The 17,421-nt window shown below is 37.6% G+C and overlaps 1 protein-coding gene across 1 annotated transcript in view; it reads right to left on the bottom strand.

The window, feature by feature from the left end:
- The window catches only part of LOC102268514 (protein FRA10AC1), a 40,412-nt gene extending 23,641 nt beyond the window's left edge, over positions 1 to 16,771 (bottom strand). Inside the window, exons 1-9 of the mRNA XM_070363362.1 lie at positions 16,585 to 16,771; positions 16,409 to 16,478; positions 14,325 to 14,401; positions 12,908 to 13,003; positions 12,751 to 12,796; positions 8,453 to 8,529; positions 7,325 to 7,408; positions 6,642 to 6,726; positions 543 to 588 (exon numbers count right to left, since the gene is read on the bottom strand). Coding sequence (XP_070219463.1) covers positions 543 to 588; positions 6,642 to 6,726; positions 7,325 to 7,408; positions 8,453 to 8,529; positions 12,751 to 12,796; positions 12,908 to 13,003; positions 14,325 to 14,401 — 511 coding nt within the window. The 5' untranslated portion in view covers positions 16,409 to 16,478; positions 16,585 to 16,771. The remainder of the gene's footprint in view (positions 1 to 542; positions 589 to 6,641; positions 6,727 to 7,324; positions 7,409 to 8,452; positions 8,530 to 12,750; positions 12,797 to 12,907; positions 13,004 to 14,324; positions 14,402 to 16,408; positions 16,479 to 16,584) is intronic.
- Positions 16,772 to 17,421: the final 650 nt, after the last annotated feature.

Raw genomic sequence — 17,421 nt, 5'->3', positions numbered from 1 at the left:
TATAGAGATATTACATTTTCAGAAAAATTTCATGAATAGATTACAATGCATAGAAAATGCTACTGATTGTCTACAAAATGCTTGGTCTTTTGTTCTAAGACTAAATATTTAGACTCAAATTCAGTGACTCCTCAAAGTAAACTAGCCTGTCTAAAAATTCTGTAAGGGGCAAAGTAATATTTAATTTCTACTTGCAAAATGTAGATTTGACTAGAATACAGTAATACCAACTCATTACTCCAAAAATTAATTAGGGGAAAAACTCAAGTCTTCATCTATTGACAGTTTCCTTGCTAGGAAGCTTTTAACTTTTAAACATTTTCTACTTATCTGCAACTTAATATCCTAAAAGCAAAAATTCTAAAGGTAAAAACCACTAAAGGATCATATTTTGACCTTTGTCAGCAATATATCTTTAATACACCTTCTCTACTTTTACTTTGTATTTTGTAGACAATCACAGTAAGAATAATCTTACCCAATGACTTCGATTCTATAAAATAACTGTATCCTATTAAAAACTGAAATGAAAAAGAAATTACCTTTTCCTGAAATTACTTCTTTTTCTACTCGCCACCTAAATCCAAACTGATGAGGAAAAAAAAATACATGTATGCTAGAGTAAACTTAAACATTATTTAAACCATATTTAAATCTTAACATGGAGCCAACAACTGACAATATGATACTTATCTAAAAAGTAAACCTAATTCCCATCACAATAGTTTTTTCTTTCCTTGTAGGATTCCCGGTACTTAAAAATTTATCTGAATAATTACCAACCTGTTAAGAAACAATCTTCTTTACTTTTAAACTTTCTATTTAAAGTTATAGGTGCCAGGCACAAGGTATGCAAATGAATAAAAAATAGATACTGTTCTATAACACTGATAGGAAAAAAAGAAGTACAGTACAATAATGAAACAGAATACTGGAATACAAGAGAGTACAGTCTTTGGAGTCAGATTGTTTGGGTTCATGTCTTAGTTCTACCACTTGGGATTCCCTTGTGGCTCAGAGGGTAAAGAGTCTGCCCACAATGCAGAAGACCTGAGTTCGATCCCTGGGTCAGGAAGATCCCAAGGAGAAGAAAATGGCAGCCTACTCTAGTATTCTTGCCTGGAAAATCCTATGGATGGAGAAGCCTGGAGGGCTACAGTCCATAGCATCACAAAAAGTTGGACATGACTGAGTGACTTCATTTTCTTTTCTTTATTTCTATCACTTGTACTCGATGTGGCTGTTTGGAGCAGCCTCAAGGGCCTGGAGTGTGACTCAGGCCAAAATTGGGAGTGTGCACATAAAAGAGCATGGTTCTGCCATGAGTACACGCAGGGACTTCCCTGGTGGTCCAGAGGTTAAGAATTCACCTTCCAGTAGAGGGGACATGGGCTTGATCCCTGGTCTGGGAAGATTCCACATGCCACAGGGCAACTTAGGCCTGTGCATCACAACTGCTGAGCCTGTGTACCAAAGCCCACGAGCTGCAACTGCTGAGCTCATGCCCAACTCCTGAAACCCATGTACCCTAGAGCCCTTGCTGTGCAACAAGACAGGTCACTGCAATTAAGAAACCCATGCAGTCCAACCAGAAAAGCCACTGAAATGAGAAGCCTGGGCACCACAACTAGAGAAAGCCTATGTACAGCAACAAAAGACCCATCAGAATCAAGATTAAAATGAATAAATTAAAAAACGCCTGCAGTGTAATTTAAAAAAATGATTACGTGGAGACTAAACAACATGCTACTAAAAACCAATGGATCAACAATGAAATTAAAGAGGAAATTAAAAAAAATCGAGATTGAAAACAATGAAGATATAACCATACAAAATCTATGGGATGCAACAAAAGCAGTTCTTAGAGGGAAGTTCACAGTGATACAGACTTTCCTCAAAAAAACAAGGAAAATGTCAATTTTTAAAAAAAATTTTCTTCCTAAAGTCATACGGAAAATTCTGAAAGAGATGGGAATACCAGAACATCTGATCTGCCTCTTGAGAAACTCATATGCAGGTCAGGAAGCAACAGTTAGAACTGGACATGGAACAACACACTGGTTCCAAATAGGAAAAGGAGTACGTCAAGGCTGTATATTGTTACCCTGCTTATTTAACTTCTATGCAGAGTACATCATGAGAAACGCTGGACTGGAAGAAACACAAGCTGGAATCGAGATTGCCAGGAGAAATATCAATAACCTCAGATATGCAGATGACACCACCCTTATGGCAGAAAGTGAAGAGGAACTAAAAAGCCTCTTGATGAAAGTGAAAGAGGAGAGTGAAAAAGTTGGCTTAAAGCTCAACATTCAGAAAACTAAGATCATGGCATCCAGTCCCATCACTTCATGGCAAATAGATGGGGAAACAGTGGAAACAGTGTCAGACTTTATTTTTTGGGGCTCCAAAATCACTGCAGATGGTGACTGCAGCCATGAAATTAAAAGACGCTTACTCTTTGGAAGGAAAGTTATGACCAACCTAGATAGCATATTCAAAAGCAGAGACATTACTTGGCAACAAAGGTCCGTCTAGTCAAGGCTATGGTTTTTCCTGTGGTCATGTATGGATGTGAGAGTTGGACTGTGAAGAAAGCTGAGCGCTAATGAATTGATGCTTTTGAACTGTGGTGTTGGAGAAGACTCTTGAGAATGCCTTGGACTGCAGGGAGATCCAACCAGTCCATTCTAAAGGAGATCAGTTCTGGGTGTTCATTGGAAGGACTGATGCTAAAGCTGAAACTCCAGTACTTTGGCCACCTCATGCCAAGAGTTGACTCACTGGAAAAGACTCTGATGCTGGGAGGGATTGGGGGCAGGAGGAGAAGGGGACGACAGAGGATAAGATGGCTGGATGGCAGCACCGACTCGATGGACATGAGTTTGAGTGAACTCCGGGAGTTGGTGATGGACAGGGAGGCCTGGCGTACTGCGATTCATGGGGTGGCAAAGAGTCGGACACGACTGAGCGACTGAACTGAACTGAAAGTTAGCAGAAGGAAGGAAATAATAAACATCAGAGAAGAAATAAAATAGAGATTAAAAAACAGCAGAAAAATCAGGAAAACCAAGAGCTGGTTTTTGAAAGGATAAACAATATCGACAAACCTCTGGGCAGGCTCACCAAGAAGAAAACAGAGGACCCAAATAAATAAAATAAGAAATGAAAAAGGAGAAATAATAACCGATACCATAGAAATAAAGAAAAATCAAGTAAGCTATAATGAACAACTACATACAAACAAAATGGACTACCTGGAAGAAACGGACAAGTTTCTAGAAATAGACTGCAAAAACTGAATCAAGAAGAAACAGGCCAATCACTACAAGTGAAATATAATCTGTAATTTGAAAAACTCTTTGCAAACAAAAGTCCAGGACTGGATGGCTTCTTTGGGGAATTTCACCAAACATACAGAGAAGAACTTACACCAATCCTTCTCAAACTCTTCCAAAAGACTGAAGAGGCGGGAATGCTCCCAAAGCCACCCTATGAAGCCACTATCACCCTGACACTAAAACCAGACAAAGACATTAACAAAAAGGAAAATTATAGGACAGTATCTTTGATGAACATATATATATACATAGATGCAAAATTCCTCAACCAAGTATGAGCAAACTGAATCCAACTACACATAAAAAGGATCACACACCATAATCAAGTTGGATTCATTTCAGGGTCACAAGGACAGTTCAACATATGTGAATCGATCAAGCTGATACATCAACAAAAAAAGACAAAACCACAAGATCATCTCAACAGATGCAAAAAAAGTATCTGATACAGTTTAACATCAATTCATGACAAAAACTCACCAAAGTGGGTATAGTGGGAAGATAGATCAACATAATAAAAGTCATTTGTGACAAACCCACAGCCAATATTATATTAAATGGTGAAAAGCTGAAAGTTTTCTTGCTAAAGCTGGAACAAGACAAGGATGTACACACTCATCAATTCTACTCAACATAGAACTGGAACTCCTAGTCACAGCAATCAGACAAGGAAAAGAAATAAAACATATCCAAATAGGAAGGGAAGAGGTAAAATTGTCATTCTATGCAGATAACATGATACTCTATACAGAAAACCCTAGACTATACAAAAACTATTAAAACTGATAAATGAATTCAACAAGGCAGCAGGATACAAAATTAACATAAATCTGCTGTATTTCTTCATGCTAACAATGAAATAACAGAAACAGAAAGTAAAAAACAATTTCACTTAAAATCACATCCAAAAACAAACTATGAATAAACAATCAAGAAAGTGAACAGATTTATATGCTGAGAACTATAGATTAACAAAAAAATAGAAGATTCAATAAAAATGGAAAAATATCCCCCACTTTTGGATTGGAAGAATTAATACAGATAAAATGGCCATACTACCCAAAGCAACATACAGATTAATGCAATGCCTATCAAATTACCCACAACATTTTTCACAGAACTACAACAAATAATCCTAAAACTTATATGGAATCACAAAAGACTTAGAATTGCCAAACTAATCCTGAGAAAACAAACCCACACACCTATGGTCAATTAATCTTTGACAAAGGAGGCAAGAATATACAATGGAGCAAAAAGTTTAGCAAAATATACAATGTTTAGCAAAAAGTATTGGGAAAACTGGATAGCTGCATGTAAATCAATGAGGGTAGAACAGTCCTTCATACCACACACAAAAAACATTCAAAATGGCTTAAAGACTTAAATACAGATGATATACCAAAAAAATTCCTAGAAGAGAACACAGGCAAAACATTCTTTGAAATAAATTGTAACAAACTTTTCTTAGGTTAGTTTCACAAGGAAAAAGAAAAACAAAAATAAACAAACAAGATCTATTTAAACTTAAAAATTTTACAAAGCAAAGGAATCCATAAACAAAATGAAAAGACAATCTACAGAATTGGAGAAAATATTTGCAATGATAAGACCAACAAGAGCTTAATTTCGAAAACATACAAACAGCTCATATAGCTCAGTAACAAAAACTAAAAAATCCAATCAAAAAATGGGCAGAAGACCTAAATAGACACTTCTCCAAAGACAATATACAGATGGCCAGTAGGCACATGAAAAGATGCTCAACATCACTAATTATTTGGAGAAGGCAATGGCACCCCACTCCAGTACTCTTGCCTGGAAAATCCCATGGACAGAGGGGCCTGGTAGGCTGCAGACCACGGGGTCGCTAAGAGTCGGACACGACTGAGCGACTTCACTTTCACTTTTCACTTTCATGCATTGGAGAAGGAAATGGCAACCCGATGCTCAACATCACTAATTATTAGAGAAATGCAAATCAAAACTACGATTAGGTATCACTTCACATCAGTCAGGAAGGCTATCATCAAAAAATGTACAAATTATAAATGGTGGAGAGGCTGTGGAGAAAGGGGAACTCTTCTTCACTGTTGGTGGGAATGCCAACTGGTGCAGTCGCTGTGGAAAAACTACAGAAGTTCCTTAAAAATCTAAAAATTGAGCACGATCCAGCAATCTCACTCTTGGGCATTATCCAGAAAAAACAAAAACTCTAATTCAAAAAGATACATGCACCCCAATGTTCATAACAGCACTATTTACAACAGTTAAGACACAGAAGCAACCTAAGTGTCAACAGTTGAATGGATAAAAAAGATGTGGTGTGTACACATACACACACACACACACACACACAGAATGGAACACTAGTTAGCCATTAAAAGAATGAAGTAATGTCATTTGCAGCAACAGAGATGGATATTATCCAACTATTAACCTAGATATTATCATACTAAATAAAATAGACAAATGTATCATTTAGATGTGAAATCTAAAAAACAGTACACATGAATTTATTTACAATACAGAAACGGACTCATACAGAAGAACAAATTTATGGTTACCAAAGGGGAATGTGGGGAAGGAATAGATTAGTATAAAATTATAGATACACACCATCATATGTAAAATAGATAAACAACAAAGACTTACTGTATAGCACAGGGAACTATATTAAATATAATAACCAATCACACAAAAGAATTGAGATAAAATATATACATATAACCAAGTCAATTTGCTATATATCAGAAATACAATATTGTAGATCAACTGTACTTCAATTAAAAAAAATTAATATTAACTAAAATAGAATATAAAGCAGGAAGGGCAATTTGTCATTACTGACAATGATGAAAGCTAGTTTTACTAGAATAGACAAAGGCATTAATATAGAAGAATATGTGCTTCTGCTGCTTTATAAATGGTGATCAGTTTGAAAAATAAAGCCTACCAATTTCAAGCATCATTTGTGAAACAAGACAATACTGTGCACTGTCAAATCATTCCTTACAATCAGTAAGGGCTCTGGATTAGAGTCAGGATAAAACAAGATCCAGTAGCCACTTGTGTTTAATTTTAGACTTTTCATGTTCCAGCTCACACAGCGGCACCCTTGACTTAGAGGCCCTTTGTAAATTCCACAGGTATAGAGGTTAAATGGTCCAACTGGTATTTCATAAATACAGAACCACCTAGACTTGAATTAGCATCTTAAAATAATAATATGGGGCATACACTATATTAAAAAGTAATACTGTATATGAATAAAAACCTACAAATACATGGAAGGCATACCTTATTTTCTTTGTATCTGCTGAGATCTGCTATGCAGTATTCCTTGAATAATTTATCATAGTATTTCTTCGCAAGTCTCTTCTCCCTAGACTCATTAAAAAATTATAAATCTTTTTTTTTTAATATAAATCTTATATAGTTAGAAATTCAACCCCTATTCACTACTTGGAAGCAATGTCAAAAAAGGCATATGATATAAATACTAATGTCTTAAAAGAGGTCTATTATTTACACGTGCATAGAATATCTGAATATTAACTATTAGTAGTGGGCACTAGGGAGGGAAACTGGAAGGCTGATAGTCAAAGATGAGAAGGAGACTTAATCTTTACTTTTTATCCTCTGTAATGTTTGAATTTTTAAAACAATTTTTGGGTTTTACAGTTTCCCAAAATATTTTTAAAATTTTAAAAGAAGCATATTACAACAAATAATATTGTAAACGTGTTATAAATTATTTTTTAAAGACAAAGTCAAGCAATGAGAAGTTAAAATTGTTAACAATTACCCAAAGAATCAAACCAAATTCAATAATTGGAGGCATGGTTTTATGTCCTTGATTCAGAACTGTTCCATTCAGGGGCCAAATGTTTTGCAGGTGGACAAAGTAAGAAAACACTCAGGGAACAGGAGAGACAGGACTATAGCATTTGATCTATTATGTCTCACATGGCTACAATTACCAATTCATGTCCATTTCATCCTCCTCATTCCATAGGAATCTATGATTTTCTCGTATAACATCCATGTCTGTCTTATCATTTTCCCTGAAAAACCAATTTCAATGTGAACACAAAATTAGTCAAATTTAAGTTAAACAGTTGTGTAAGGTTGTGAGCACCTGAGTAAAAATAAGATACATAAAGATAGTTTTATATGAAGCATATATATGTATACATTTATTAAAAATATTTCAGTATTTTAAAAAGGCAGTTATAAAAACTGTGCTGCTACACAAACAACTTGAATGCATAAGGGATCCACCCATTTCAAGTGCTGGTCCAATTATACAAAGGGTGGTAAATTACCAAAGCTAGAATGAGAAATCTGGATAAACACTAAATGGACAAGGAAAATGAATGAAAATTTAAGTTTCAAAATCTGAAATCAGTCAGCAACACCATCCTATTGAGATCTAATTTTTAAAATATATGAAGAACTTTTCCACACCTCATATTACTACAGCTTCTTAGGAAGACTGAGTAAAGAAGGAAGAGATCTAAAGATGATTTTTTAAGATGACAGCAGTTTAGGGGTAGAAAAAGGGATTGTTGGAGAACATAGCCTAAATTGAGAGAAAAGTTTGGGATAGATGAGCTGGTATGGAGTTTTTTAGGGCTTTACCAATTCAGAAAATCGTTAAACCAAGAGAGTAAAATCCACACAAAACTAAGAGGCTCTGAAAGAAGAGCCTCAGATATAAGAAGAAATTTCATGTGTAGGAAATATTAGAGTGAGGTCTCTTGTTTGCCTTACCTTTTAAAAAGCAATCCAAACCTGAAGTTTAAAAAGTTCATTATTTCAAAAATTCTTGTGGAAAACAAAAACCACTGAAAATCAGGCACATGAGTATCCCTCACATATGCTGTTATTGCCCGATCAGATCTGGCTCAGCAGGCCAGATCTGGCCCAAGGCCTGTTGCCAGAGAAATTAGTTCTCAATGAGCTGGCTGGCTAGAAGCTACGTATGGCCTCTCCACTGATGATATAACAACAAAACCAAAATGGAAAGCAGGAGAAAATGAGAAGACACAGTAGCTGTGAGTCTTCATACCCATCTCCCATTGTAAAATACACTTCATGACACTTACCCCAATCGTCTGAAGTCTTCTTTTTTGCCACCATAATATAAAATATAGTCATTTACAAACTTTGTATGCCTTTGATACTGAAATGCAAAAAATTAAGGATTTTATTTGCTCAAGAGTAGTCCTGTGTCAATGACATATTAGTGAGTAGGGGGAAAAAGCATGAGTCCGCTTAGTTTTTTTAAAATATGCGAATACTATACATGGTTATGGGCTTCCCTGGTGGCTCAGAGGTTAAAGCGTCTGCCTGCAATGCGGGAGACCAGGGTTCGATCCCTGGGTTGGGAAGATCCACTGGAGAAGGAAGTGGCAACCCACTCCTTCTTGCCTGGAGAATCCCATGGAGGGAGGAGCCTGGTAGGCTAGATGGTTATAAATAAAATAGATGGTTATAAATAAAAAATCTAAAAGGGTAAATTTTAAACTGCTAAGAGTGAACACTAGAGTAGAGGGACTTTCACTTTCTATCAAATACTCTTTATATTGCTTTGAATGTTTTCAGGCAATAACTATGCGGAGAAGGACAGTTTCCTATTCTATTGGGAACTGCATACAGCCTCACACCACCATTCATTTTAATCATCATGATATGAAAAATAAATTATAGTTTCTAAAGTTAAAGGCAAGGAGAATTTAACTTCCATTATTATAAAATATAATTTAGCTATTTTGGTAACAATAAAGATTCCAAAATAGAAGATATAACTTTTATAATATTAAGTCCTGAGGCTTTCAAAAAGAATATAAGAAATTAGATGTTATTTTTTCTGTTCTCTTTTAATATTCAATAAGCTGCAGTCATATTTATTTTCAAGGCAATATAACAAGATATATGAGCATTTTACTTCTTGTTTTAAAAAGCTCAATGGTATTCTCTCTAGAGCTGAACACACACAACAGAACTGACATTATACTGTCTGTGACCATATCCTCTTATGTTTACTTCCCTAGCAGCTCAGCAGTAAAGAATCTGCCTGTATTGCAGGAGACGTGGGTTCCATCCCTGGATCAGGAAGATCCTCTGGAGGAGGAAATGGCAACTCATTCCAGTATTCTTGTCCAGGAAGTTCCACGGACAGAGGGTCCTGGCAGGCTACAGTCCATGGGGTCACAAAAGAATAGGGTGAGTGAGTGACTGAGTGACTAACATTTTCACTTTCACACCCTATTATACTAAAGATAAACAGTGATTTAATTGATCACAGTGTGTACTAATAGAGTAGCGAATCAAAACATAATTCCAAAATGGGAAACAAAGCAATTAACACCTCAGAAAAGAAAATAAGAAAAACTAGATACCCAGAGATCTGGGTTCTAATTCTCAGTTTATCACTAACTGGTCATGTGACACTGGCGAGTCACTAAATCATTCAGGACTCAGGTCAGCAAACTTTTTCTGTAACTAGTAAAATATGCAGGCCATATGGTCTCTGTCAAACTACTCAGCTCTGCCATTTTAGCATGAAAGTAAGCACAGATAACATCTAAATGAATGAACATAGCTGTGTTACAAAAAAACTTTTATTTACAAGAACAAGTGGTAGGTGGGACTTTGCTTCCAGGAAGATGGAGCAAAGATGTACAGTTAACCCTTAAATAGGACCTTAAACAGAGGTACCTACCTCTGCTAGGTCCAAAATCTGCATATAACATACAGCTAGCCTTCTGCATTTGCAGATTTAACTAAGTGCAGATCGTTAGTATCACAGTAAAATAAATACCCTTACTTACACAAGTAAAATAGTAAAACAAAAATCCTTATATAAGGGGACCCACACAGTTTAAACCCTCTGTTGTTCAAGGGTCAACTGCACTTCTTCCTGTTCCTCTCACTAAGAACTAAATACCTTGGAAATTATATATAAAACAAACATAAGAAGACTCTGAAAAGTAAAGAGAAGGCAGACCAGCTAAGAACCTCAGGATTCATGGTATGACATGGTAGTGAGTTCCCCAGGTTTTCTTTTGTCTTAGTAAATCCTAGACTTGGAGGCAAAGAAGCTGGCAACATGGAGATACCAAAAAAAAAAAAAAAAAAAATTCAACAAAAGGCTGCTCCCTCTAACAAAATAACCAGGAGAGAGACAGCCTAACAAGATAATTTGTAGGCAATAACTACTCTACTCTAGCCAAACATTTCAGAAAATGTATGACCCCAACCTCCACCTACTCCAGAAAAGGGTATCTGGACTTTCACCCCATCAGACAGTAACTAGATGCCCCAACACCTCCAACTGAATGGTGTGTAATAGAAGGCACAGATGTTGAAAGGTAAAGGAACAAGGGGCAGATGACATCCATGGGAAAGCTAACTTACTGGGTTAGGAGATAAGTGGAATAAATAAATTGGTGACAAGAACTTCTATAAATGATCAGGAAAAATCAAGTGAAACTGGTATCTACAGAATAGCAAGTATATCTAATTGCCACCGTCTCCTTCTCTGTGTCCTGACAATAGTTATAAATATCCCAAAATATTTTTATTCTCCAATACTTCCAAAGGTAATATGGATGTCTAGTGGTAGCAGCTAGTGTAATTAAGCCCACAGTCTTACCAAAAAGTTAGGCTAAGACATAGCTATAAGAGGGAAACAAGGTATAGCTTAAAGACAGCCCTAAGTTATGCCTGAAACTTGAAGCCACAACAGGCCTGAGATAGTTCACAAACAGATCTATTATTAAATATCAGTTTTAGAAGAACTTAAAGAGCTAAGAACCAGGTAAGAAAAGAATAAGAGTTAAGATGAGACTAAAGACAATAGTATAAAAATGAGAAACGTCGATAGCTTGGCAAAAACAGGTTGGAAAAATATATGCAAATTCAAGGACTTTGTAAACCTATTTATAGGAAATTAGTAATACATTTTATTATTTTTTGTTTCTAAATCTTTCTTACATATTAGTAAAAAGAGAACTGTATTCAAAAGTATAAAAGGCAAAATTCCACATCAATAAACACTTATAAAATTTACATCTAACTTCACAAGATTTTATGAAGTAAGTAAAGTATAATTCTGAAAGAGATGGGAAGACCAGACCACCTGACCTGCCTCTTGAGAAACCTGTATGCAGGACAGGAAGCAACAGTTAGAACTGGACATGGAACAACAGACTGGTTCCAAATAGGAAAAGGAGTATGTCAAGGCTGTATATTGTCACCCTGCTTATTTAACTTCTATGCAGAGTACATCACGAGAAATGCTGGGCTGGAGGAAGCACAAGCTGGAATCAAGATTGCCGGGAGAAATATCAATAACCTCAGATATGCAGGTGACACCACCCTTATGGCAGAAAGTGAAGAACTAAAGAGCCTCTTGATGAAAGTGAAAGTGGAGAGTGAAGAAGTTGGCTTAAAGCTCAACATTCAGAAAACGAAGATCATGGCATCTGGTCCCATCACTTCATGGCAAACAGATGGGGAAACAGTGGAAACAGTGTCAGACTTTATCTTTTTGGGCTCCAAAATCACTGCAGATGGTGACTGCAGCCATGAAATTAAAAGATGCTTACTCCTTGGAAGAAAATTATGACCAACCTAGATAGCATATTCAAAAGCAGAGACATTATTTGGCAACAAAGGTCCGTCTAGTCAAGGCTATGGTTTTTCCTGTGGTCATGTATGGATGCGAGAGTTGGACTGTGAAGAAAGCTGAGCACCAAAGAATTGATGCTTTAGAACTGTGGTGTTGGAAAAGACTCTTGAGAGTCCCTTGGACTGCAAGGAGATCCAACCAGTCCATTCTAAAGGAGATCAGCTCTGGGTGTTCTTTGGAAGGAATGATGCTAAAGCTGAAACTCCAGTACTTTGGCCACCTCACGTGAAGAGTTGACTGACTGGAAAAGACTCTGATGCTGGGAGGGATTGGGGGCAGGAGGAGAAGGGGGACAACGGAGGATGAGATGGCTGGATGGCATCACCAACTTGATGGACATGAATTTGAGTGGACTCTGGGAGATGGTGATGGACAGGGAGGCCTGGTGTGCTGCGATTCATGGGGTCGCAAAGAGTCGGACCCGACTGAGCGACTGAACTGAACTGAAAGTATTAGTTGCTTAGTCGTGTCTAACTCTTTGCAACCCTGTGGGCTGTAGCCCACGAGGCTTCTCTATCCAAGAGATTCTCCAGGCAAGAATATTGGAGTGTGTAGCCATTTCCTTGTCCAGAGGATCTTCCTGACCCAGAGATCGAACCCAGGTCTCTCCTACATTGCAGGCAGATTCTTTACCATCTGAGCCACCTGGAAAGCAGCAGACTTTAAAAACTGTATTCGTCATAAAACCCAGGAATATAAAAAGGATACAGCATCCATAGCTATGAGATGAAACCTTCTATTTTTTGCTTCTTCCCTGTTAGGAAAAATTTTAAACAAATTCAAATGTCTGTATTTAATCAATATAATCAAACAACCAACATCTTAAACAAAGAAAAAAAAAGTAATTTAATTTGAAGTATCGTACCTATCCAGCAATTCTGCTGCAACTTGTTTATGAACCACCTTTCCATGTTTTTCTTTCTGAAATGGCTTTTTGAGTAGTAAATCATCTTCAACTGTCCTGGTGTGTTAAGAAAAATTATTAGAAGAGTTCATTCTTTGCAAAGGGTGTTTCCTGTTTCTTTATTATTTTCTTAATTGGAACATGTTTTAAAGAATTCAACTCTTATTAAAGATTCATTGATCTTTAATGAGACATTTTATGTCTTCAACACTTTAATTAATATCTTAACTTAAATATTTAATACCTCTAAAATGGAGAAGACCAGACTAACAAATGCATGTGCTCTGCTGCCATACCATCTAGGGTCCTTGGTTCAAATTTTGGCTCTGTCATTTACTATCTTAAATTACTTAAATCTTTGTGTGCCACAATTTCCTTGTTTGCAAAGTAGAGATAATAAAGCTTTCAATAATTGATAACATGAAAAAAGAAGGGCTGATTACAGATGATATACATTATAGGTGTTCAGCTCTAGTTAGATAAACAGGTATACTCCTAGAGTATACAAGACTATCCAATTAATTTGCTCAAATTCTATTCTAACAAAACAATATTTCTCAATGAAAAATTTTGAAAATGCAAAGCATTTTCATTACATAAAAATATAATTTATTACATAATTATTTCTATTCTTTTGGTTATCCACGAAGACTGAGTACCCAACAAGAGTGTCCAGTCCCAATTAGTCGCTTACTATATTGCTTGAGTGTGAAATAATAAACCAATTTTGTTAAGTTTCGTTAACACGAATCAGTCAACCACTCCTAAGTTAACAGATAAAATTATTATCCATTAAGCACTGAAAGCTGAACACAATACCCCTAAACACAGCTACTCCACCAAGACATAGCCTCCTTTTAAGGCTCAGGCTTTATCTGCTACCAGTTTTTATCCCTTTCATTCAATAAAAACTTCCATGGAGTCCTGCTTCTGGCCACTTAGTCTGCTCATTCACCGAATCTTAAGAATCGCACTGCATCACAATCTCATCCTCCACACTAACCTCATTTTGAAGTCAAGTACTGAAAAAGGGACCACCAACCAACCCAGTGCCTTCTTAGCTATGACAGTCACAAGTAGAGTCCTTGACAGTCGAATGAAAAGTACACGCAATAGAGAAATTTAAAAGCTTCAAATGATTTCCTTTGTTTCCCTTTCCACAAATCCCTTCACAACATAAATATTACTTTATCTTTCACACAACTGTTCTCAAATTTTACAGTCAATTCATTATAGTTTAATGAATAAAAATTCACTCAGTAGAGAGCATTGTTGTCTTCACATGTAAACACAATCCAAAAACTTTGAATAGTATTTATTTATATCTCATCTCAATCTAGAAAGGACTGGCAATAGAGATCAATAAAAAATTACTTACCTTTTCTTCCTTTTGCTAGATTCTCCACAGTGTTCATCATCACTAAAATCAGAGTCATATCCTCCGTGACCATGCATCTATAAAGAAGTACAGTCAGTTTACTTAGAACCTAAGTTATACATAGTTTTGGAAACAGAAAAGTTCAAATACAAGTTATCCTTAAAAGCCACAATAGTTATAAAGGACTGTAGTAGGTATACCAGGGGCTATCTAGCCATCTAAAACTCTCATTCACTTTGAAATAACAGACATACCCTTTAGAAAATGAATCAATATTTTCCACCTTAATACCAACAAGGGAAACTACTCTTTTACCTTGCCCTTTAAAACCAGGTCTAGAAGCTGCCAAGTCAGGACATACAAGGTTCAGCAATGTGTTACTTCTATTTGATTCAGAGTAACAGTTGCTGTGTATTTATCATCAACTTTGTTCCAGACATTATATTAGTTTCTTTACAAACACCGCTTCTAATTCTGCAAGTTAGGAACTATAACCTCCATTTTATAGATGAGGAAATCAAGGACAAAGTTAAGCAAATCAATTATACGGAGGAAATACATGGCATGGCTAAGGCGATCTACTCGATTCTTAAGCCTATGATCTCAACTGTTACAAACTGCCTGTCTGGAATATGCTAACATTTTGATTACTGCTGCTGCTGCTAAGTAGCTTCAGTCGTGTCTGACTCTGTGCAACCCCATAGACGGCAGCCCACCAGGCTTCTCGTTCCCGGGATTCTCCAGGCAAGAACACTGGAGTGGGTTGCCATTTCCTTCTCCAATGCATGAAAGTGAAAAGTGAAAGTGAAGTCGCTCAGTCGTGTCCAACTCTAGCGACCCCATGGACTGCAGCCTACCAGGCTCCTCCGTCCATGGGATTTCCTAGGCAAAAGTACTGGAATGGGATGCCATATTAGACTTACTGGATTTGTGAATAGCACATAAACAATTGATAAAAAAATTCCCCAACTACTTTCATGAGTTCCTTTTTCTTTTAAACCTAGTTTCTTCCAGGTAAACCACCTTGTCCTTTGCTCTAGACAATTTTCTTTTGTTTCTATTCATTTTTAAATAAAAATTCTTAGGAATACTAAAAGATCTCAATTGTCACTCAGATATGTTAGAAGCAGCTCCTGGTTTCAGCATTACATTGAATTTGGAATGTAAATTAACAGAGGAGGAAAGGATTATTTGACTATTTGTCATAAATACCAATTCATACAAATATGAGGAACCAGTCCAGATCAAATGATATGTCAAATTTTAAAAATTCTAGTATTCACTACAGCAAGTACAGTAGAAAAAGGAAAGAACTTCCTAATCTTCATCGCACTAGATCCAAGACAAAAAATATGTTTCTAGTCATGGCTTCCTTGTATAAATTACTTCGTCTCTTTGGGCTTCATCTGCTAAATAAGGTGGCTGCATCAAACAATCTTTAAATCCTTTGAGTGTGATCTTTATTATTCCATTTCCAAACTTAAGTGTATGGGTGTATATTTCTCTTCCCTGTCCCACAGAACTCTAGAGGAAGACCCTAGCCAAGGTTGAGATGGTTTAGGACAGCTTCCACTTTACTCTTGCTTACATATAAGACACATCTGGATCTCACACACCTTTTATCATGTAAACTACTTGCTTCAGCTGTTCTATCACAAAGATTCAAACCTTACCAGCCTCTCACTCCTTACGGCCTCACTTTCTTCACACCCTGATAGGGGAGAAATATTGTCCGGAGTTTAGAGGTAAGTTCTAGGGTCAGCCTGCCAGAACGCAAATCCTGTCTCTGCACTTTTCATAGCTTTCTTTGAGCATGCTCCTTAACCTCTGGGAGCCTGTTTCCTCCTATATAAAGTGAGGCTAGTAAAAGTACCAGTCTCACAGGGGTTAGTCAATAAATGAGCTACCATATATAACGAGTTTTAGAACAGTGTCAGGTACAGTAAAACCCTATTAATGTTAATTACTCTTGCCGTCATCACCTTGTTCCCACACCCTCCTACCCTTGCACCCCGTCTCGTCTTTTATTTTCATCCATCGCACACTCATCTGAATTCATTGACTGCATTAAAAAGCTCACTCACTTTAGGCTACGAATCAACTGACAAGAACCGAGAGAAATTCGAGAAGGGAGACGCGGGGTGTTTCCAAAATCTGCCATTAAAGAAAAGAAAACAACAATCAACTAGTAGCATAGGAGGAACAAGTTTCGAGGTCCTTCTCCCCGACCCCAAATACACTCAAGGCCCGCCTCACACACCCCTTCCCCTCCTCCCTGCTCTGCCAAGTGCGCTCGCTGAGTCGTCGTTCCCTCTTTTGCCCACGTCTGCAGCGACAACCGACGGCCTGAGCGAGCCGCTGCAGCACCAGCCCCGTCGCCCCTGCTTGAAGCCTCTCCACAATAGCCACCACAGTTAGCGCCACCACCACCACCGCTCCCCGCCTCTCCCTACGGGTCCCGACTGGTCACTGCTTCCGGCTCGGCTAGGCTGCGTGTTTCACTTAAATGACACCGTACCCGGCGCGCAGACCTTGTGCTACAGCTAGAACAGCCCCGGGAAACAAAGGGACTGGAAGAACAGGGCCGGGAGGGAAGGCAGAGGCTTCCGGCTTCCCCGAAGTGGCAGAAATCGTTTTTTTTTTTTTTCTCCTGGGCTTTCTTTCATTTTCCTCTCGGGAGCCCAGCATCTAATATCGCGTGGCACTGCTCACACTAAGCCCACGCCCCTCGTTTGAAAATTTGTTTCCTTGTAGGAAAAAAAACTCTTCCTGAATATCACTTGCCGTCCTCTTTCTAGTAACCTTAGTAACGCCTCCTCTCAGCACCCTCGCTGAGCGTCTCAGTCTCCGATCTGCCTTCTCCGCCACCCCCCCCCCCCGCCCCAAAACGGTTCTCATAATTAGAACAAAAATAGCTTTTCATCGCTTCACCACCCACACAGTAGATGCCATTCCAAATGTAGTCCTGATGGCAGAGGAGCTCATCGAATATGCCAGGAGAGAAAGAAGAAAGAGTGGGTAGGGCCGATTTCACAGGCTCGCAAATTCTCTGCAGACAAGTGACTTGGCACAGGTGAAAGGGGATCTAAATAGTTAC

This window comes from Bos mutus, chromosome 26 (assembly GCF_027580195.1).
Source record: "Bos mutus isolate GX-2022 chromosome 26, NWIPB_WYAK_1.1, whole genome shotgun sequence".
Lineage (NCBI taxonomy): Eukaryota > Metazoa > Chordata > Mammalia > Artiodactyla > Bovidae > Bos > Bos mutus.
This window is presented reverse-complemented; position numbering and strand designations above follow the sequence as displayed.